The sequence below is a fragment of the Rhamphochromis sp. 'chilingali' genome (assembly GCF_963969265.1).
Source record: "Rhamphochromis sp. 'chilingali' genome assembly, chromosome: 4".
Lineage (NCBI taxonomy): Eukaryota > Metazoa > Chordata > Actinopteri > Cichliformes > Cichlidae > Rhamphochromis > Rhamphochromis sp. 'chilingali'.
In genome coordinates this window covers 15954896-15978135 of record NC_137948.1, presented here as the reverse complement: position 1 = coordinate 15978135, position 23240 = coordinate 15954896, and the positions used below count along the sequence as shown (strand labels likewise).

The 23240-nt window shown below is 40.8% G+C and overlaps 1 protein-coding gene across 6 annotated transcripts; it reads left to right on the top strand.

The window, feature by feature from the left end:
* Positions 1 to 222: 222 nt before the first annotated feature.
* Positions 223 to 22878, top strand: pik3r5 (phosphoinositide-3-kinase, regulatory subunit 5). Of its 6 annotated transcripts, XM_080879425.1 has the most exons (19): positions 223 to 487; positions 8391 to 8506; positions 10708 to 10823; positions 10944 to 11012; positions 11815 to 11953; positions 15334 to 15403; positions 15949 to 16123; positions 16805 to 16973; positions 17061 to 17129; positions 17326 to 17410; positions 17495 to 18188; positions 18378 to 18497; positions 18609 to 18740; positions 18912 to 19005; positions 19477 to 19553; positions 19988 to 20081; positions 20295 to 20377; positions 20908 to 21023; positions 21429 to 22878. In XM_080879425.1, the coding sequence occupies exons 2-19, from the start codon at positions 8407 to 8409 to the stop codon at positions 21577 to 21579; spliced, it is 2553 nt and encodes an 850-aa protein (XP_080735551.1). In that variant the 5' UTR covers positions 223 to 487; positions 8391 to 8406; the 3' UTR covers positions 21580 to 22878. The 6 variants fall into 6 exon arrangements, with proteins under 6 accessions (XP_080735551.1, XP_080735550.1, XP_080735553.1 ...); XM_080879424.1 differs by having other exon boundaries at positions 17326 to 18188; XM_080879427.1 differs by lacking the exons at positions 223 to 487; positions 8391 to 8506; positions 10708 to 10823; positions 10944 to 11012; positions 11815 to 11953 and adding an exon at positions 14613 to 14770 and having other exon boundaries at positions 17326 to 18188.
* The last annotated feature ends 362 nt before the right edge of the window (positions 22879 to 23240 follow it).

The following is a 23240-nucleotide window of genomic DNA, read 5'->3' as shown; positions in this document are numbered from 1 at the left end:
AGGTTTGAGTAATTTCTCTGTCATTCAAAATAGTTATTTTTAACACTTGAATTTAAAAGACACCGAAAATACAGAAATACATATCTTGGGTTTAAGTGAACGTAATGTGCGCATAAAACGCACACATGAAGCGTGACTTCTTTTCCGAGGCCAACATCATGCACAGGTCTAGAAACACACGGATTACCACACAGTTCCACTTCCCAGCTCTACACTCTCAGCGGCAGCAGCAGCCGTCGTCATTGTGCTCACATGCGCCTCGCTCATACACTTCCTGTTTGCCGTGTTTGTGAGCCAGTTTTTGTATGTAAAGCGCAGAACGGCGTACGGCTCCGCTCTTTTTACCCAGGATGTGGGTTTGCCTATTAAATCGTGATGTGCGTGTTGAATGAATGGCAGCGACGCTGAACAGGAGACACCTTCCCTTGGATTTTTTGGACTTTTAAGACACGCACAGGGGCTATGGAGGCTGGCCAATAACCCACAGGTAAGACTGTGAAGAAGGAAATATTTTATTCTAAAGGCGACCAGCAGTGTTCCACTCGCGAATGGGTTAACTGTGTACAGATATGTTTGTGTTGAATTTCATGAACCTTTGATATATGACAACAGACTGTTTGTGTCACCTGTGCGCATCTACGTTTGCATCTAAGAGTCGACAGTTTATGACGCCGTCAAAGTGAAGCTGCTTCTGTCATTCATCTATTGTAATCTAGTTGTTCCTCATGTACGTGTGTTTTATGGCACCAGAGCTCGTTTCTCAGCAGTGTTAAAAACTGTTTTGTTTTCTGTCAGCATCAAACACTGATGGGAAACCTGTGATCTGACAGACCTCCACAGTCCTACCATTATGGTGACTTCTGCTTTTCTAGACTTTCTATGTGATTCATGCCTATAGTATTCAGTGAGGAAGTATAGAGATGCAGAAGCACGTGTTAGATGCCTGGATGGTGTCTAAAATATATGTTGTGATTTTTAGAAGGAGAAAAGTACTTGAAGCTAGTGGGACCAGGCGATCAGATGAAGGAAGAGTTGTGGGTCAGCACTTTAAGTTGCACCAATGAGCTGAAAGGTTTCCTGTCCTTGGGGTCATTTTGGTTGCCATGGAAGTCTATTGGAGTTTAACCAGGGATGCAAGCAAAGGATCCCGATTTACTCGAAGCTTCAGTTCAGGGTGAGAAGAAAGACCAAGTTTTTTTGATTGTCCACCCACAGAAATGCCACCAAGCAAACTGCTGAACTCGTGATACCTGTTACTGGGGAAAAAAACAACAACCCTTTGCTGTTCACACATGGGTTACAAGTACAATACAATTAAAGGTCACTCGAGGAGCTTTTTGAATAAAGTGCCTAGTAATTTAGATACTTGTCACCAGTAATGTAATGATGTAGCTGCATTTGTCACACTGTGATTTTGAGTGATATTGAGAAGACAAAACAAAAATATAAGATAAAACTCACTTCAAAAAAGAGAGAAGATTTTTAGACATTCTGCAACATCACTTTTCCATGTTTTGGGCTGAGATTTTGCTTTTTACGTTGCGTGGCCTCAAGCAGACCCAAGTGATGCATCTAATCATATCAGTTGTTTGCAGTTGATGAGACTTCCCACATTTTCCTTTGAAGCTATGAAAGGTTTTGTATAACTTCCTCTGCATATGCAGAAATGATCCCTGGTGATTGTCTTCGCAACCAGATTCACCAGAAATGATCTGCTGTGTTTTTAGGTCAGGATTGTGATCTTTGTAGGCGTTCTATTTGTGACTGGAGTCATGTTTCAGGCGTACGCATGATTTACCCACTACCCCATGTCACAATTTTCTCAAGAAAGTTAAAAAATGAAAAAGAACTACAAGCTACTCTGTGCTTCCACCCCACCCATTAGATGATGACATATTTGTTCTGCACAACGGCAGGAAGGGATCATCTATTTTTCATAGAAATAGTCCAATTTCACAATCGAGTTGGAATACAATCACTCCTATGTTGAGAAATAATAACTGCTGGAGCAGCTCGCGGACCATTTGTTGTATCGAAGAACACGGACAATCAAGCCTGTTGATTTGTGGGTATGAGATTGTTGACCACAATTTCACATCTAGGAGGGTTGACTGCAGAATCCTACCGCTAAAGTGTGTTATTCGTCAAATTGTTTCCTGTTTGTCTCTTTAAGGCTTTGATATCAGTAAAATCTTCGTGCTCACCTTTACGACACATACTTTGAGGTCAACACCCCCGGGTGTGTAAACACATGCATCTGTTAGCATTCACTATACATATACTATATACTGTTGTATATAGTTAGAACACAGACAAACATTCCTATATACTGACTATGCTGCCTATATGCTGTTGTATATAGTATATATAGTTTTTGTTATTTTGTTTGTTTGCTCAGTCTTGTTTGCAGTGCTTCTACTGCCTCCTCTGAGTTTCATAATCTGATATTAAAGAACCTGATATTTGCATTAAAATTTTCATATGTTTATCAGTGTTTATTCAGGAAGTGAAAACCAAAGTTTACATAGAGTGACCAAACAGGCCCTTTGTTTTGCTGCTGTAATTAGCAGCACAACAGCATATGTGTGCATCTCGTTGCATTATTAGTATAAAAGCTGATGATTCTAAACAGCCGTGCACATGCACGCAGAGCTGAAGAGCAAGTTCACCTTCATTATTTCCTAATGAGGTATTTTCTAGATGCTCTAAAGTAGGAAATACAGCATAATAGCATTAAACAAAAGCCACATCCACACAGTGTTACTTTTTGACCTGCTTAGCTTATATATAATGCCAAGTGGTCACCGGTAGAGGTTGTTTGGACTAAAGGGAAGCACTTAATTACAACAGAGCTTTGGAGTTGGACTGCTGTTATTTCCTAAAGCCATAAGAGGCAGGTTCACATCCACTAGGTCAGGGGAAGAGAGTAAGGTTGGATGTGAATATTGAAGTTGTGAAAGGGTTTGGGGCTGGGGTGAGGGTGATGGTGGGGTGTGTGACTGTCAATTAAAATGAGAGGCACGCATGTATTATGCACATATATACACAGAGATCTCGTCCCTGGTCTGTGGGAGTATATCTAAGAGTCTGATCACACCACAACAATAGAGAGGCACCTGCTTCCTCAGCGACGCAGGGAAGCTATCTTCCTGTTAGGAAGCATTCGGTAATGGGATCTGTGGGAGACATGGGAAGAGGTCCGTGAGGAGATGGAGGGAGAGGAAAAAGAGGACATTGTGAGAAAGAGAGGGACGCAGGCTGAGGTGAAACGTTGGATGCGCTGTGGGAAGTTTGATGAAAAACCCTACAAGAAGCACAAGTGAGAAATGGGCTTATAAAGGGAAGATAACCGGGTGGCGGGGGGGGGGGGGGTGTTCACTCTACACAAAAACCAGTATGTAAGAACAATGTTAATGTCATCGTGACAAAATCAAAACCCAGAATTCATCCTTTGGATTTCATACAGAAGCTGTTTCTGTTTGGATCAGCTGTTGCTTGAATGGCCGGCTTTTCTCAGTGTGGAGCAGGCAGGTAAGAGAAAGGAAAAGGGAACTAAACATTTGTGGGTGGAATAGTGGTATAGTCTGGTGGTTTGGGGATGCTATTATTGACAGAGCGGGGAGTCTATCAGAGTCAAACATTGGCTAAAAGCTTAAAAGATATCTCTGTGAGAGATTACCATTTGGTTGTATGTTGATCTCCTGATGGTAGACAGAGCTATCAGTTAATGTTTTCCTAGTTTGTTTCTTCCTAGAATAGATTGCTTCATGCAGATGTTGAAGATCAAAACATGACACCATCCGTGTTTTTAGTGCATGAACCATGCTTATTTTTTATTTTTTAAGCTCTTTAAGGACTGTCTCTGTAACATAATGCTTACTTCGCTTTACGTTTTTGAAAACTAGCTCTAAACCATAGAAACACTGCTTGTTGTTGTCAGAATGTAAGCCATGAAAAAGTGGAAGTGACCTTGTTGACTCTTAGGGATGTACTGCATACATCCTCTTATGAAACACCACAAAGTCGCTGCATTTGCAACATGACTAGCAGGTCTATGTAAACAACTTCGATGACGCTTATGGTTGAATTTTGCTGCAAAAATCCCTGTAGTTGCATAAGCCCAGAAAATCCGCAACAATCTGGATGTGGTATATAGCTGTTTTTGCCGTATTTCAATTATAGTGTTTATGATTTCCACTGACAGGTTAATAGTTCAGCAGACACCCTCGCTGTTTTTAAGATTAATAATAGCTGGATGTACATCTTACATTGCAAAAGGGTGTGTGATGGCAGCTTCCTAAAATATATCTGACTTTTCTTTGAGAAGAATACCAAACAAAAGCTTAATCATCCATGTTTGGTAAAAGAGTACTGAATAAGTAACATAGAGGGACTATACCAGTTGGTTCTTTCATATGTAACACTTTCACTGCATCATACAGTGCTATCATCTCTTTTATTACCTTTACGTGTCCTCACTGTTGGATGTAAGAGTCATTACAACTTTAATTTATTAGTTCCTTCCACATCAACTGGGCTCATATCCAGCTCTGTCCAGCCCTGACAATTACCGGAGCACTCAATACAAGGATCCAACGCACACGGCTCTGTAGTCCTGCTCAGTGCCGCTGGGACACTTTTAGAGACAATACATCTCTGGGGAGGAGGGACGGCTGAGAAAAGTGCTGCATGGTGGTTTTGTTTATGCCTAGAGCTGAAGGTATTGTTATTGAATGGTAACTTTAGGAAAGTGGAGTGCTGTGGGATAATTGAGTTTCATTCATCTGGCCTCCTGAACTTGGGATTTGCATGAACTTCCTGACCCGTGCCTATGGCAAGGTTGGAAGTTTGGATGTCAGTGCTGTGCATCTGTACTTAAGCACGAGTTGTGAGTAAAAATAAGGACAATTGTTTGGGGAAACAATAGCGCACATTTTCCTAAAGGTGTTTTGTGCTGTGCTGTGTTGTCAATGTCCACAGCACTGTTCCCTATGAGTTGTTGTGGCTCATAGGGAACAGTCTGACATTTTGAGAAATATCCTTGTTAACTTGCTTGTTAGATGATGATCAACTATTGTTCTGGTTCATAGGTTAATATAAAAGTCACTTACAAATTTACAGTTGGTATCTAAATGTTTTAGCTCATTATGGAGACTGGAAACAGGAAGTGCACTTTCCTTGGTTCTTTCCAAAGATAAAAAACTGCCAAATAGTATCATCTTGTTTAGCTAATCCAAGAAAAAGAGAGGCGTAAAAGCAAGCTGTTTGTTCCGTATCTTCCATAAGGTCATTATAGACATTTATCATTATGACGTCTTTCTTCAACAGATATTATTTTTTTTTACACATCTTTTGTGGACACATACAAGCATGTGATTCAGTCTGTGTTAATCCAAGTTAACCAGCTGCTGCCCGTCTAACTCTGGCCAAGAAACAAGCACATTCCCAAATGCCAGCCTGCTCTCAAGCATACAGACTGTTGGTGGCCAGGGTTGTGTTTAGGCTGTGGGGACTTAAATCTAGTTTCACAAACACTAACAAACTTTCCCTTCCTGGGCAATGTCTTAAGTACTTGAATTGCAGACATGTTTTACTGTTACTCTAGAGTGGGGTTACTAATAGACTAACTAGCATTTGATACATGTCAGAAAAAATCTCCAGGTAATCAGTGTAACTCAACTTCCTGTCCTCTGAAGTCAAGGATAAACAGTTATGTGCTTATGTGTGTCAGTGTGTGTCAGTTAGAGTTATTAGGCGTGTAGGTGTATAAAGATCAAGTGAGTAATTTGGTAACACCGTTCATCTGTCAGCCAGCATGTATTTCTAGCTTTCATCTGAAGTGGGGAATTTGTGAACCTGTCAGGGGAAATTTTGAGGAGATATAATCAGACACACAGCTTGATGTCATTACTCATTTCTGGTCCTTTTCTACCATCACTCCATAACCATTCTTGTTGAAGATTACACTGACTAAAAAAAATGTGAATGTGAAATCAGTGTGGAAAAAAAGCCATTACTACTAAATGAAAGTTATTTTTTTTCTTGGTACTGTTGACACCGGTGATGTTTCTGTACACAGCATGCTGATAGTTTTTTTTAAACTTTGGCACATTCAGATTTCACTTAAAGGAATAAAATAACTCTTGAAGGACAAACTCGATTAAGCTGTTGAGCGTTTCTGTCGGGGGGAGGTAGAAGATCTGATTGGTTGCTCTGTTTCTAAAATTGTAAATCTTCTAAAAGCGCTGTCGCCTTCATTTTAATTTTAATTTTATTTTTGTTTTTACAGAAGTATTTGTTCTGCTTCTTATATTTGGATGTTTCCTCATGCTTGCACATGCATTTATTGCATTTCCAAATTCTTAAGTGAGTCAGGAGAAACGTATTGAGGAGATACGTAATGCATTATCAGCAAGCTTATTTCTGACCATGTTAAACAATCTTTTTCCAACATTAACTATGGAAAACGCGCCTGTTCTATGTGTACATGCATTAACAAGTTAGAAGCTGTTTATTGGTTTCAATAATACATTTAGGCCCCAAATTATTAACGTATTTATTAAAGTATTGCACATGAAAATGTCTCTCATGCCTCTCTCGTCAATGCAACCGATACAGAGCTACTTTTATATATTAATTAACTAGTTGCGTATGCTTCTGGAGCTCGAACTCATTGTCCAGCCAGCCAACTTTAAGCTTGTTTACATCCTCTTTTAATAGATCGTAGGTTAGTTTCCTCTTCCCATTACAGAGGCTGGTCATGTGTGAGTTTGCTCATGCAGATTATTTGGGAAAAACATGTAAAAATGCATATTCAGCAAGAAATGCTGATGTTTCCCCCAAAATGTTCAAAAAGCTGTTGTCTAACCTGGATGTGAAAACCATCTGTGTAATACAACATATCACACAGCTGGGGTCATCATTGCATCTAATGGGGTCATTACATGCAATTAGGTCATGGTAACATTGTGTAGCTGGACTCTGTTATGGGAAGTCTGGAAAAATCTAAGAATAATTAGATTCATACCATGCCATGGTGAGTTGGATGCAACTAAGGGTGCTTGAAAACCCATGGTTTTCCTGACAAATTATGAGAGAGTGCACTTTTTGTTGTATCGAAAGCAACAGGCTTCTTTGAAAATGGTTTCTGTGGCTATTCCTAATAAGAGTACAAGCTGGCCCACACAGAAACACCTGTTTAATTTGAACTGAAAGGCTAGATCGGGAAATTTTATAGTTGCCCGTGAAAAGAGATGTTCACTTTACCGTTTTCAAACCTATGAACTACTTTCTTCTTTATAAACTGTTTGGTTAGCGGTTAGGTCCAGTTTTCAGCTCTGAAATTGTGTCGTTAACCTTCTGCCACCACAAATGTTGTTCTTCTACATATAAAAACATCCAAGAATTACAAGTGACTACTCAGCCCATTTTAATTTGACTGGCGGACGCCTGTGTTTTTCCTTACGCATATGTCTTATGAGATGTGTTCATAACAGAACTGAAACAGCTTGCCACACCTGGGTTGTCCTCAGTTGCTGCATGAAAAACAGCCAAACGCGCTGATAAACTGAAAGTTTAAAAAAAAAAGTGAAGTTCAGTACATCCTCATGAGTCAGTGGTAAAATATGACGCACATTTTTGTCATACAGGAATTCTATAACAAGCTCTTCCTCGCCATATCTCTCTCATTTATAGGATTGCAGTGTGTGTGTGTGTGTGTGTGTGTGTGTGTGTGTGTGTGTGTGTGTGTGTGTGTGTGTGTGTGTGTGTGTGTGTGTGTTAATTTTAAAATCACTTCGGGCTGGGGGGTTTTCTTTTATCCTGTTAAAAATGGTGAAAATTGTTTGCTTTCCAGTTTGTTTTCCTTTAAAATTTTCTCAGTCAAAGCTTGTTGAGCAATATGTAATGTCTTAAATCCAGAAATTCCCATCCTTGTACAATGTAACTGCTGAATACACTATAACTGAAGCAGGTCTGCTTAAAACCGTTGTATTAAAGTGGTCACAGATCCATTTAAGTCTTTAGATAAATATGGCTGCTTTGAGGCAGCGGAGGTTTCTGTCAAATGTGTTTAGGACATTTCAGGAACTATAGCAACAAAACAGTGACACAAATAGCCCTGTGTCTGTTTTCCTTACCACTTAGATTATGGTTTGTGTATCTTCTTCTGACTGATTTTCATACTTGCCGAGTGAACTGCCTTCATGCAAAGTAAATGCGATAACACAACACACTGTTGAGGAAAAGAGAGGAGCATGTGTGTACGTTTGCATGGGAACATTATGCATGAATGTATTTGAAGATAATCTTCCACAGAAGACATTAAAGGGCATTGAGATGCTTATCATATTTCGGTGCTTAATAATCATCTCTCTCCTGCCTCTTTCCAGAACCTGAGTGGTGAATATGCAGCACACCTCTTGTACAGAGGACCGGATCCAGCATGCTCTGGATAGGTGTCTGGATGGACTGCGGCAAAGTCCCACAGCAGCACATCACTGGAACGGTAAGATCCTGCAGTTTTACCAAGGACTTATAGGATCACCGCTAAGATCTGGTTATAAAAGAAAGTTATAATCAGACAGCTGATCCTGTGAAGCCTTAAAAAGCTTTTCTTGGACAAACGCCATCCTCTGAATTTTACAACACCATTTTTTTAATGTGCATCTTTTTAGAGATGTACAGAGCAAATGCTTGGTTGTGCTCCTATCTGCCATGGCAATATAATCACATCATTTGTTTTTGTTAGTGTCGTCACTGCACCAAATATCTTTTAATCTTTATTATTTTTATTCTGAGATAAAGCCACGAGGAGCCTGATTCAGAGTTTCATACACAGAGTCTGAACTCTGTGTGCACAGATATAATTGTTACATTTGTTATATGGAGTTATATTGGTCGCAGCTCATTCTGTCTCTCACTTCACCTCCTTGTATTGTGACTTGTATTGGTTCACTGGCATAGTTTACTGGGACAAAATGTGTGGCTAAGCCATCGTAAATGTCAATAGTTCTGACTAACTAAATCGTATCACGGCATTAACCATGGCTCTTGTTAATATGTTTGTTGTAAGTTTTGTAATTTTATCTGCTTACAGCAGGTTTTTCAGTCTAAAGTGCCATACAATGAACAGAAATCGTTCATTACAGGCGTTCATTTAGAGTGTGGGGTCAAAATTCTGTTTCTAGGAAGGTAAAGGCACCACATTTTCTCAGAAGTATCAACCTCTAGCAAGCACATTTGGACATGTGTAACATGTGGTGTTGACAGAAAAAGTTGTTTGTTCACGAGCTCTTAACACAGGGACTGTGCGCGACATACGCTCAGAAGAGTCTGAGCTGCTTGTTGATGACACTGTTGCTGAAAGATCATTGGTGGAGCACACTATTGGGTGTTGAAGGAAGTTGTGTGAATAGACAGCTGGGAGGAAGTGGTGGTACAGACCGCAGCGTGTGTGTGAGGCATCAGAAGCAGGAGGTACTGTGATGCAGAGTATAAAAACAGGGCGGAAGATCAAACTGGCATCGGCCTCCGCACGTCAACCAGTGTCAGATAGAATGACGCATACCTGTGCAAACTGATCGGTGGTGATGATGTGATTTTGGCATTTAAAACGTGACCTGAAGGTCTTAGTTTGGTGTTCTCGTTTCATCATTCGTTTTTTCCAATTCAGAGCTTTTATTTTTATTTTTGAAATGCATTGACCGGATAAACTTCCAGGGATATGTAATGTGCTACATTCACGTAAACGTCCACATGTTGAGCACAAGCCGTCTACTGAAGCACTGATGTATTACATTCTGGATCTTAACAGGATCATTCAAAACAGGCAGCTGTATTCCCATAACCAGCAATATTAAAAAAGACTAGAGCTCCCAAGTGGTTAGGTGTGATCATGATGCAAATAGCGCACTGCTTTTTAGAGATGTTAGGTAGCGCACTTGGATGCAAAGGCCTGTTTATAGGACGGCATTTGTGTTTGACTGCTAAAGCTTTAATTCCTTAGATTGATGTGCAATCTAAGTCACGGAGATCGAGGGATCATATCAAAATAACATGCTTGTGAGGAGTCAGGTGTCATTTTCAGTTGTTTTTGTGACTGTGATACACCACACTCAAAAAAACAGATCGGTGTGGTTTGAAATACTGTATTCACAGATCTACTTTGTTGTTTTTAATTCAGGTTTCTGTTTCACACTGTAACAGAAAACAGTAAAACATTATTATGTATACCAAAAGCTTTATATTGAGACTTTTGATAAAAAGTTAATTGATTATCTGGGACTTGCCAACTGCACTTTTACCAAATTACCCTTTGTGAATAACCTAGTGCAAAATAAATCTTTCAAACTGAGATCTTATCTTGTTTTTATTTTATTTTTTTCTAACAACAGGAAATCCATCCTGTCGTATTTGTACATACGCAAACATCCTTAGTGAAACAGTGAACAAAAGGTGATAATACACACCTATGATACGCACCAGAAGTGACAGCTTGAGACTTCAAAAAGCTGTTGGGTGTTTTTTGCAAACCAGTGTCAGAGCCTAGCACAATATTGTCCAGTGCCTTGTTTCATTACCACTATAGGGTACGTTTGATGGCTACTAAAAATATGTAGAAAAGTAGAATCGTAGCATTAGATATTAAATATGTGAGAATGTCAAGCATATATGTTGTTTATAGCTGTAAAAACGCATGTTTTGCAGTGCTGATGTGCTCAGTGGGACAGTCAATGAACCGATGGAGCCTGGAGGAGCTGGTGAAGAGAGATCCGGACAACTTCATCATCCTTTTACAGCAGATCATCAGGAAGACCCGAGAGGTGAGAGGTCAAGGAGAAAAGATGTATTAATCATTGATGAATGAATGCTATAATAATCAAAAGTCTACATTAACTAATCCTTACTCGCTTTATGTTGTGTTCATCTGTTCGTGCGATCAGGTTCAGGAGCAGTGTCAGTATGAGCTGGTGGCTCCTCTCGCTATCATGTTCTCCTCCACGCTGTTGCAGGTACAGCTTGTCTAAAAACAGATGTTATCAAAATATGTGACCTTTCTTCACCTCTCAGTAGCATTCAGAGTGTTCCAAGATGGTATGAGCTTTCTCCATCTTAAAGTTCAGTTAGTTTCTCAATTCAATCCCCTGTGACGTATGTTCAAGCAGTTACAGGATAATTACATAATACTAGAAACCGTAACAATGAAAGATGTGAAAGGAAGCCTTTTCATCATGCAGAAATCATGCCTACAGAAAACCTTTGATTTATCCGTTTATTCTTTCTTGCTAAATATTTTATTTTACATATATTTTTGTAATATACAACAAATGAACAACCATAGTATGACCCAAACATGACAATAAGATATGTAATACATTTCATTTCCTGAAAAAAGAGCAGAACTGAAAAGAACAGTTTTGTATTGCTTTGTGTTTCCACCTCTTATGAACTAATACATCCCAATTAATGGACCAAATGGCTCCAATTAAAAGCATTCTCTGATCCCTCTGGATCAAATTATGATTGTTGATCAGCCAGTTGCTCCAAAAGAAAATGGTCTTTCCGTATTGGATCAGTTAGGCACAGTTATTCACTATATAAATAACAAGTTATTTAAATAATTCATCGAGGTTTTATATAAAACAGAGTAATAGTTTGAGTTATGCTTCAAAGCTTCTAGATTGTAGAAGTAGAACTGAATTATGAACAATTATGATAATCGTAGTTTCAGTATGTTGTTGGTCTTCTGAGATGGATCTTGCGGTCTACAGAGCTCCTGTAGAGTAAAAACATCTTTTTGTGCTTTGGTCTTAGACACCGTACTGCACTGATAACACAGACCTGCTGGAGGAAGCCATGGATGTGTTTTGCCATTTCCTCACATGGCCTGAACCCTACTGCAGTGTGTGTAAAAAGCTTCTCTCCACAATACAGCTAGAAATGAAGGCCCCAGGTAAATATGGAGAATGTTGTTTATTTTTTGTGGTCCTTCTCTTCTTTATGTGTCTGTTTAATTCACACATCTTTGCCCTCTTAGACATACTATGCTTAATTTACCTCTTGCTTATCCACCTGTTGTAACTGTACTCCCCCTAGTGATAAGTCAAAGAAATGCATTTAGGATAACGCTTGGGGGGAAAAAAGAGCTCTGCTTGTAGCGTGTACACCTGACAGAGGCAGGATGATGACGTGGTTTCAGGTTTAAGAGAAACTTCTTCATTCTAACTGGATATTGTTTGAAAACGGATGTAGTATCAGCATTTACAGAAAGCAGAAACCACAAATGAGTGAGGAAATTCAGCTGAATGGTCAGGTATTTCAAAAGATTAAAAAAACAAAACAACAAAAGACGACTTAAGATAAGATAAGATAAGATAGAACTTTATTAATCCCTCGGGTGGGTTCCTCTGGGAAATTCGATTTCCAAAAAAGCACAGCACCGACAGAAGTTACAGAGTTATACACACACACATATATATAAATACAGAGACAATATAAATAAAATATACGAAGGGGATAAATAGAATAAATAGGAATAAAAATAAAAATACAAGTGAATTGCACATTTCAAGTATTGAGTCTATTGCACCGTTGACTATTTACAAAAGTATTGCACAAAAGGTATTGCACAGTGAGGTGAAGAGGCACTACAGCTTAGTTGTTCCCCCCTCCTTTGTCCTCCTGTTTCCCCTCCCTCTCCCCTCCAGAGAGGAGTTAAACAGTTTGATGGCGTGTGGGACAAAGGAGTTTTTAAGTCTGTTAGTTCTTGTCTTTGGGAGAAGCAACCTGTCACTGAACAGACTCTTCTGATTGTTTATGGCCGTGTGCAGAGGATGCCCAGCATTGTCCATAATGTCCATCAGTTTCTTTAATGTCCTTTTCTCTGCCACTGTCACCAGAGTGTCCAGCTTCATGCCGACCACAGAGCTAGCCCTCCTGATCAGTTTCTCCAGCCTGGATGAGTCCTTCTTTGCTGTGCTGCTCCCCCAGCACACCACAGCATAGAAAAGTACTCCAGCAACCACCGACTGGTAAAACATCCTCAGGAGCTTCCTGCAGATGTTAAAAGACCTCAGCCTCCTGAGGAAGTACAGTCGGCTTTGGGCTTTTTTATACAGGTGCTCTGTGTTGCATGACCAGTCCAGTTTATTGTCCACCCACAGCCCGAGGTACTTGTACTTGTTGACCACCTCCACCTCCTCCCCCTCTATCTGAACCGGCAGTGGACCTGCTCTAGACCTCCCGAAGTCCACAACCAGTTCCTTAGTCTTTGAGGTGTTGAGTTGCAGGTGGTTTGTGTGACTCCATGCGACAAAGTTCCTCACCAGACTTCTGTACTCCTCTTCCTGATCATCCCAGATACACCCCATGATGGCCGTGTCATCTGCAAACTTCTGAATGTGGCATAATTCAGAGTTGTAGCAGAAGTCAGAGGTGTACAGGGTGAAGAGAAGAGGGGACAGCACAGTTCCCTGTGGTGCTCCTGTGCTGCTGACCACTGTGTCAGACGTGATGTCCTTCAGCCTGACGTACTGTGGTCTGTCGGTGAGGTAGTCGGAGATCCAAGCCACCAGGCAGGGGTCCACCTCCATCCTGTTCAGTTTTTCCTGAAGCATACAGGGCCGGATGGTATTAAAGGCACTGGAAAAGTCAAGAAACAGGATCCTGACCGTGCCTTTTCCCCCATCCAGGTGTGAGTGGGCTCTGTGTAGGAGGTACAGGATGGCATCCTCCACTCCGACACCCGCCTTGTATGCAAACTGTAGTGGGTCCTGGGCATGTTGTACCTGTGGTCGGAGGAGGTTGAGGAAGAGCCGCTCTAGAGTCTTCATAAGATGTGACGTCAGTGCCACCGGTCGGAAGTCATTCAGCTCATTGGGCCGGTTCTTTTTGGGGACCGGGACGATGCAGGGTGTCTTCCATAGGGCGGGCACTCTCCCCAGTCGCAGACTGAGGTTGAAGACTCGTTGTAGCGGCTCCCCAAGTTCAGCAGCACACGCCTTTAGCATCCTAGGACACACCTTGTCTGGGCCTGCTGCCTTTCTGGGGCGAAGCTTCCTCAGTTGCCTCCTGACCTGATCCACTGTGACACTGGGAGATGTTTGGGAAGAGGGGAGGGGGGGAGATGTCTTGCTGCTGAGAGAGGGATTGGAGGAGGGGGGTGTCATGGTGTCAGGAAGGGGGGGAAGCGAGGGAGGTAGGAGAGTGGGGATTGGACTCTGTAGTGAAGGTGAGGGTGAGGGTGGGGGGGTTGTGGGCTGGTCAAACCTGTTGAAGAAGTTGTTGAGTTCATTTGCCTTCTCCACAGTCCCCCCCACTGTGCTTTTCTTGGTGTTGTGGCCTGTGATGGTTTTCACACCATTCCAGACCTCCCTCATATTGTTCCTCTCCAACTTCTGCTCCACCTTCCTCCTGTAGGTGTCCTTTGCTTCCCTCAGGCAGCGTTTCACCTCCCGCTGTGCTGCTTTCATCTCCTCCTTCACTTTGCTCCAGAAAGCCTTCTTCTTCATGTTGAGGACAGCTTTGACTTCCTGTGTTACCCACGGTTTGTTATTAGGATAACACCGTACCGTCTTAGCAGGGGCGACCGTGTCCACACAAAAGTTGAGGTAGTCTGTAAGACAGTGTGTCGCCCCCTCTATGTCCTCACCATGTGGGCTTAGGAGCACATCCCAGTCTGTGGTGTCATAACAGTCCCTCAGAGCATCCTCCTTTTCTGGGGTCCATCTCCGGATGGAGCGCGTTGTGACCGGCTGCCTTTGGACGAGGGGTGTGTATTGTGGCTGTAGGTAAACCAGGTTGTGGTCTGACTTCCCTAGTGGGGGGAGGGGGGTGGCTCTGTATGCATCGCTCACATTAGCATACAGTAGGTCAATTGTCCTGTTGCTTCTTGTGGGACAATTCACAAACTGGTGAAAAGCAGCCAGAGTAGAGTCCAGTGTGGCATGGTTAAAGTCTCCAGATATAATAATGAAAGCCTCAGGGTTTTGTGTCTGAAGTCTTGCTGTGACTGTGTGTATTTTCTCACAGGCAGGGCCGATTTGTGAATGAGTGTTAGCTGGTGTAGTGTTTTGGTGTGTATTTGTTGTTCGGATAAGGTCACAGCCAGAGGTACCCATACCTCATTTATTCATTTCAGTTGACTTTAACCGTCCCGTGAGCAGCATTGGCTAATTTTAATGATTAACAATATTAACACTTCAATAATTTATTAGTAATTAGGTCATCAGTTACCCTTCATCTGCCTCTAGTTATTCCACCACAACATTTAATGTAGTCATGCTTTTTTTTTTTGGTGTCAATTCAAATGTTTGTGTTCTGTTTTCCAAACAGGAATTTCCTTTCAGAGACTGGTGAGGGACGAGCAGGGCTTGAACACATCCATCCAGTGCTCAAAAACCATGTAAGGCTTCCCTATGTCACTGCTCACTACGTTAAAGACTATAAAAATATAGAATATGCATGTAAGCATGTGCCTATGTAGAAAGAAATAGCATATACAGAAAAAAAAATTAGCCACAACTAGTCCAAGTGCTGGTGATATTTGATATCTGCATTTGCAAAGGTCCTATGCTGCATAAGCACACTGTGCTTTCTCTACCTTTGAAGCACTGCATGCAGAGGATGGTGTATGCTTAGTTCACTTTGGTGTGTTAACTTTGCACCTTCTGCTTTCTTGTGAAAAAGTTGCACAGCCATTCGTGCTGCATTTATCCGATCCCACGTGTAAAGTAACAACAAAAATAAACTACAGGTGCCATACTTAATGACACCATGTGTGATGTGTCATCTCAGTACTTTGAAAATCCCTTTCCATCCCCTTTTCTACCCACCAAACCTCATCATGACCATAGCATCCTGTTTGCATCGTGTCCTGCATACAGTGTATAGGTTGTGTACATTGTGTACAAGTCAAGGTTTTACTCTAACACTCCGTGTTGCTGACAGGACTGTGTTGCTGATGAACCCCAGTGAAGTTCCTGCTGACTTTGTTTCAGTGGCTGAGCAGCTCAGCTGCGTTCAGCACTCACAGAGAGAAACCTACATCACTTTGATTAAACACGCCTTCCAGTCCACACTAGGCACCAAGTACCCTCTGCACAGCATTCACAGAGCTCTGCAGGTAAGTGTGCTAAATGTACTGTTCTGCAAATATTGATTGTAAAAAGCTAGGAAACTTTGTGGTGTAGTACAAAACACACATTTTGTTATAGTTGGGTTGTTTTTTTTATTCTCATACAAGCTAAATAATCACATTGTTTCATTGTAACTAAATTCATTTCTTTTAGTAAGATATTTCATTCATTTTTAACCCACAGCTAATGGGAGAAAGTATTTTTTTAGTGTACTCTAAACCTAACCTGAATGAATATGTTAATCTACCATTAACCATCTTTACTTTGAATTTCTGACATTACATTTGTTATATAAAGCTACAAAGACTTAAGTACATGCCTTTTTAATAGGTTTTGATGGTTAGATAAATGTAGTTTTTATCTTGGCTCTCCCCGCTGGCAGGAACAAAGATGTTCGTTGCTAAACTGAACTGAATAAAAGGGAAAAAGACTCTAGCGTACGTACGATATCGTCGTAAGGAGTTGCTTGTCAGTAGTTTTATGTTTGAAGAATGTTTTCAGGATGTGAGATATTTGCTTTGTAGTTCCAGCCCAAGATTTAAACTCTGAGATGGTTACTGTAGTTTGGAAATCTATAAATATTTATTAAAGGAAAATGTTATGACATCACATGGTCAAAACCTGTACTGTCCAATATGAGATTAATATGAGACCATGACTTTTTGCAGGAAAAACCTGTGAATGAGCTGGAGGAGATCTACTCCTTGGTAAGCGATGCCTTGGAGGCAGCTGCTACCATGAGTGAACCACTGAAGGGGCGGAGTCATGTCATCCAGGGACTGGAGAAACTCAGGGAGATGATGAAGATCCCTGCTTCCAATGGAAGGAAGTCTGATGGTAAGGCTGGTTTTGGTAACTGGGGGGTTGGAGGTTGGAAGTGTGTTACATGGCACTAATCCGACTGTTATTTTGCTCTTCTCTTAGGAATGTTGCAGACGCTACCCCTGCCCACAGCCAAATGTTACATGTTTAACTGGGAAAAAGATAACTTTGGTAATAAACTCAACTTGTATTTATTTGTACTTCATATTTGGGAATAAACTTTTTCCTATTAGCTGACAGAGAATTTGTAAATCAATCTCTTAAGGATAGTTTTTCCTGGATCTTTCAGCAGGTGTTTTTCTCTCTGTTTTGATAGCTAAATTTAAATATTATTTTCTAAGTAAGATTTATATCCTGTTTCCTGCAGATGTTCTGAACACCCTTTTGGAGCATGAAACTGGCTACCTGTCCACTAATGAGCAGGAAGAAGAGGGTGATATTGATGACGAGAGGTATGTGACAGAAATTGATGTGGAAGAAGACAAAGACGAGGAGGAGCATGGTGTTGAACCTTCTGCAATATCTATCATCCCTAGTGACTACCGCAACAGCCATCGTGCCTCTACCTTCTCCACGATCTCCTCCACATCCAAAGACTCCATGTTCTCCACCTTGTCTGTAGCCTCAGAATCGTACGCTCCCTCCCTTCTTTCTATCACCTCTGGAGCTGATAGTGACTACTTTGAAGATCCTGATGACTACATTTGCTCCTCTCCTGTCGCTGAAAAATGTTCGCCAAGGTCAACAAAAAGTTCAGCTCGACTAAGCCAACACTTCTACCGGCTTTTCATCAAACCCAAGAGCCCCCTTTCCCGGGCCAAAAGTTTAGGAAACACTGAATCGAAAGACCTTTTTGTGGTGCGAGAGAAGCGTTCCAACTCCCTGCCACAGCAGGTCAGATTACATATTCCTGAACCCTCACTCCAGCCACAAAGTCAAACCCTTAAACATGTCTGCTTCCGAAGGAGGCCTATTCTTAGCAGTGATGAAGACATTAAGAATATTACGCTGAGGGTGGTGGTATTTGGTGCTGATCATGTAGCGGGGAAGGTGGCCCGAGCATACAATGACCTCAGGAGAAAGGAGACTGCATGTCCGCGTCTCAGCAGGGCTTTCAATCTTCAGTTCTACTTTGTGCCAGTGAAGAAAGACTCTGCAGTAATAGCAGCTCGGAGAGGTTCTAGTCCTTTAATTCAACCTGGAGCTTCAAAGGGAACAACCCTGTGTAACGTAAGTGCAAGAACACCACCACCAATATCAAATACAAGGCACAAGGTCTGCTTTAGACTAAGCTACCTGAGGCGTAGAGCAAAGAAAACATAATTTCAAGATGACTACAGAATGATTATTTGTGATTTTTTTTGAACAGAAAGACAAAATGTCCATAAAGGTAAATGTATGACACTTTTGCTCATGCAGGACCACATGGGCATAGGGGACAGTACTAATGACATTGCCCATCTCCTTGGTATGCTGGATCCTTGGTACGAAAGAAACACCCTCAGCCTGCTTAACTTACCAGCCAACATCGTCTGCCAGGTATAACTGTAGTATAACTTTTCCACCACCAAGCCAAAGCTATCCTAAAGTCTGTTATTCCTGTTTATCCAACAAAGAATTTCACCATGTATCATAAACTCTTTGCTGCAGCAAACCTCAAAAACAGAGTCCGAGTCCTACGATAGCTCATATGAGCAGCGTCTACCCATCCTGGCCGACTTGGTCCTGTACTATTGCCGCTATGCTGCTCGGCCAACTCTAATCCAGCTCTATCAGGCTGAGGTTGGTTACACGTTAACACTTAAAATGCTTTTTTGGGGCTTTTTGTTCCCCTTTCTTGCAACTTCATTCACAAGTTTTTTTTTTAGTATCAGAGAATGGCACTCTGCCACTCATTAACAACAAAACACAGTTTCATATTCAGTGAATAACGGAGGAACTTTGGTCTTGTAGCTGACGTTAGCTTGTGGAGAGCGGAGGACTGAGGTGTTCGTCCACTCCCTGGAGTTGGGTCACGCCGCAGGAACGCGAGCCATCAAGGCCATGGGTAAGTCAGACGCATGCATCAAACATTTGCATTTATACATAGCCTAGCAGCCACATTTCCTTACAGTGACATGGATTATCATTTATTATGAGGCTGAGACTACTAAATTTATAGTAGGGAAACAACTGCTTTTTTTTTTTTTTTTTTTTTACATCATGATTCACTTCTACTTTTCAAGTTTCACTTGTCAACACTACTTGCACTTCTGATTTTTAATTTCTTTGGAGAAGTTAAAGTTTAGGGAAATGTTTTTATGTCCTCTATCTGTTAGTTACTGTGCAAATGACCTACCCTTTGTTTCCATTATGTAAAAACTTATGACAACAGTGGCTAAACTACACAAATGTCTTTTTTTCCACACCAGGAAGTACATTTAAAAATATTTTGTAGACATATTGTTTTGTAGCCCTTTTAAGTACCGTGGATTAACAGTTTATGTGTGTACGTGTGCTTTTCTTTTTTTTTCTGTAGGTGCTGCCAGTAAACGTTTTGGCATTGATGGTGACCGAGAAGCAGTCCCTCTAACTTTGGAAGTTGTGTACAACAAGGTAGGATGGCGTTTGGGTTGTATCCCTAATTAAAATTTGTTTCATAAAGCTGTGTTATAAACAAATTTTATTTGTAATTATGACATCTTATCAGGAGAAAAACAAACAAACACTTTAGTGCAGTTTTCCACCGCCTTAAGAACTGGTTTAAGTTATATGGTCGCTTCTTGAGTCACAGGAGATGACGCATCAAACTTCTGTGACAAAGCACAAAGACTTGCACAAAGGTTTGGTCTTTGTGGTCATGTGGTCTGAACCATTAGAAATTGGTAAAAGTGACATCTCTTTGTCTTTCAAAATCGACACAGTCGTCTGGAAGCAGTCATGATCATATCTGTTTTTCTCATCTCCCAAAACTGGAGTGTTTTGGGTTTTGTTTTTTTTTTGTTTAAATAAAAGAGCCGTAATCTTACCCTACTTTTCCTCTCATTCAGGTTGTTATTAGCGGCAGAAGTCAGTGGAAGCGAGAAACCAAAGTTTGTACTTCAGTAAACTTAATCAAAGCATGCAAGAATCCTGAGGAGCTAGGTATGTAACTCTTTGTGTTTACCATTAAAAGTTATGTCTGTTCACAATTTCATTTCAGGGAAACACATTCCATTCTTCACTGTCAATTCGAATCATTCACTTTCTTATTCCCGTATTACTCAAGCTAGTTTTCTAATCGAAACCCTTTCTCAAGGTGAAAATGAACAAAATGTGCAAGTGTATTCTTAATTGACCTAAAATGATGTCTATCAGACTCAAAGATGGAGTGCCTGCAGCTGACAATGACTGAAGTCCTGAAGAGACAGAATGGGAAATGCAAAAAGGGCTACAACCAGGTGAGCAATACGTGATATCAGTCTGCCTTGGTGGTTTGTGGTTATGAAAGTGCAGCACCAATCTACTTTCGCAAACAGCTTTGCAGCACAGCCATCACTGAAGATGGAGTCCTCGATACACACTCGATTTCATCTCAAAATCTCGACTGAATATCTAGTCACACACGCAAGCATGTATGGGAACCGTTTACTGTCTGACACCGTGATGGAACAGAAAGCCACAACACACAAACAAGAACACAATTCTTTTGCTGGTGTGTGCTTTGGCAGTAGTATTGTTTTGCAGCACTGTATGCTGGTGTGTTAACCTAGTTTGGGTTTGGAGCGTTTATTTATAAGAGTTTTTAACCTCATCAGCAAAATGTAGACCTGATTAAATGATTGAACCCATCTGAGTTGTTTTCAATGCAGCTCGGTCGAGGTGTGAAAGTCGTGCGTGTTGTTTAAAAATGATTCCTTTTCGTGAAGTCTTGTTGGTTTTTGGTAAAATGTCTGTTCGTGACAATTTGCTCCGCTTATCACCTTTGCAGCAACTGACTGTGACTGAGGTGAAGGTGGACAAGGTGCAGGTCAGCGGTGTTGAAAACACAACTTTTGCTGTGTGCCTGGACCAGGATGAGAAGAAGATACTACAGAGTGTCACCAGGTTTGGAATGAAAATAAACACGTGCACCCAAATGAAAAGAAACCGGAAAGAAGCTATATGTGATGGTAGCTAATTGAGACAGGTTGTTTCACATCTACGTGGTCTACATGGTAACACAACCATACGTTAAGACACAGCTTTTTCTTTTCTTTTCTTTTTTTTTTTGGGGGGGGGTGTTTAGAAGAAACATTTGTCAGAAAAAAATAGTTTAGAATCACAAAGACATACAAATTAGATTTTAGCTCTTGATTTGTTCTCGGAGCAGTTTCTCTCTCTCAGCTGCGTCACCATGGCCCTCTTTCCTCTCAGGAAACGTACACAGAAATGACAAAACCCACTTACAGTACACAGTCCTTGCAAATGTTTGTTTTTCTCTAACCATATATCTCCTTCTTTGTCATCCAGGTGTGAAATATCAGTGTGCTACAAACCTGACAGCTCCACTGACTGGAGGCTACGAAAATTCCAGGCCTCTGCTCAAATCCAGCCACTCCACCCGACCTTCTGCTCCCTCCTCTGCCTGCCCATAGTCACTTTTAGTGGGGCTCTTCCCTGAGACTGCCGACCACTGATCTGGGAAAGATGCTCTGCACTGTTGTGCATATTCTGTGAAACTAGAGACTAACTAAAGAGGATATTTTAATATTTTTTGCTAATTTTTATGAAGTACTTGGACAGATTCACATGATGGTGCCTTCGACCTGCAGTGGGGTGCAACATTTGGAAACATAAAAACAGGGATAGTAACAAAAGTCACCTGATTATTTTATTTTATGTTATTTTTTTATATATATTTACACGTACCAGAAGACCCAGGCAACCAAGAGACCGAGTTGATTGTGTGTTGTTTTCTTTGTACACAGCAGTCATTCTGTGTAATTAGGGAACACTTTGGGTTTCATTCATCAAGTTTCACTTCCTCTTTCTGCACTGACAGACAAACATGACTCCACCCACAGTCACATTAAAATATCCTCTGGGTAAACAGGGTGAATCTAGAGAGTCTTGGGTGAAAAGATACACAAACTAGCAACACCACATGCTGTGCTACCAGGCTCCTGGTGAGGGAGATGTTAAGACTGTGGTATATTGGAGTCAAAGTTTACCAACTTTTCTCTCTGGAAATCCATGTGGAGGTGTCTATTGGGGGTTATAATCAGATTAGGTGACAATATCTGAGAATGCACACTATTAGAGAATATGTAAATATTATTTTTGTAAATATTCTGCCGTGTACTATAACTTGAAAATCACATCATCATTTTTATGCCTGTTATACACAGTTATAACATTTCTCCTAAGGAGTTACACTGTACTGTTTTAACTGAAATTATAAGTATGACCAGCAGAGGGCCCCAGTGACTTTTCTATTTGACTTCACTTGAAGTACAGTGTACTTGGAATAAAGTGTCTTTGTAATTACTGTAACATATTTTATGAACGAAATGTTTTTGATTTTGTTTTTAAATAAGGACACCAGTAGGGGAAAAGGTGTTTAAAAATAGATTTGGATGTACACTTCCTGCATGAAAAGGAACTGATTCATTGCACTTTACACTCAGTAATCTGTGCAATTAAAATGTTATTGTTTTGTTAGTGTAAAGGGATAATATCCTGATGACTTGACTGACACTGAAATTGAAGCACTGCAGATTGGTATAATTAAATGACATGACAATCGAGCGAACAGGCGGTTAAATTAGGTACTTTTTGTGTTTAAATGTCAGATAAATGCATGACACCAGTGCCCTCCATCTACATGTGTCCTCTGATGAAAGTGTGATATTTCTTTCTGTAAATTATATTTGTCTATCTATGAAACATCTTCAATTCAGAGATCATTAAAATATGTATATGTCTGCAGAGTAAGTCGACTCAATTTATAGGCTACGTTTACAACATGAATGAACAGTGAATGAACAGAGCAACGTCGGACTGCTCTGAAACTGTAAGTGTTTCATATTATACTGCATGCCACGTCTGAGGTAAAAATGAATACCCTCTGAAATGCAGCGACACCCGTGCGGTCATCTGTAAGTAAAGATATGCACCTTCACACATATATCTTTATATAGAGACATGCATGTAAAACCAGCATTAAACAGTTTAAAATGGCTTTACTGCCACAAACACCAATTATGATCTGTGACATCTATCTAGTCATCTATCGAAGGCTCGTGCTTAGATGATCATTTCTGGTTAAGCGCTCTGATTGGT

Bases quoted from the DNA above. Each gene is read 5' to 3' on its own strand.
- pik3r5 (XM_080879424.1), top strand. From the start codon at position 8,407: ATGCAGCACACCTCTTGTACAGAGGACCGGATCCAGCATGCTCTGGAT. The intron at 8,507-10,707 runs GTAAGATCCTGC...CATGTTTTGCAG, and splicing joins AGCAGCACATCACTGGAACG to TGCTGATGTGCTCAGTGGGA. The intron at 20,082-20,294 runs GTATGTAACTCT...GATGTCTATCAG, and splicing joins CAAGAATCCTGAGGAGCTAG to ACTCAAAGATGGAGTGCCTG.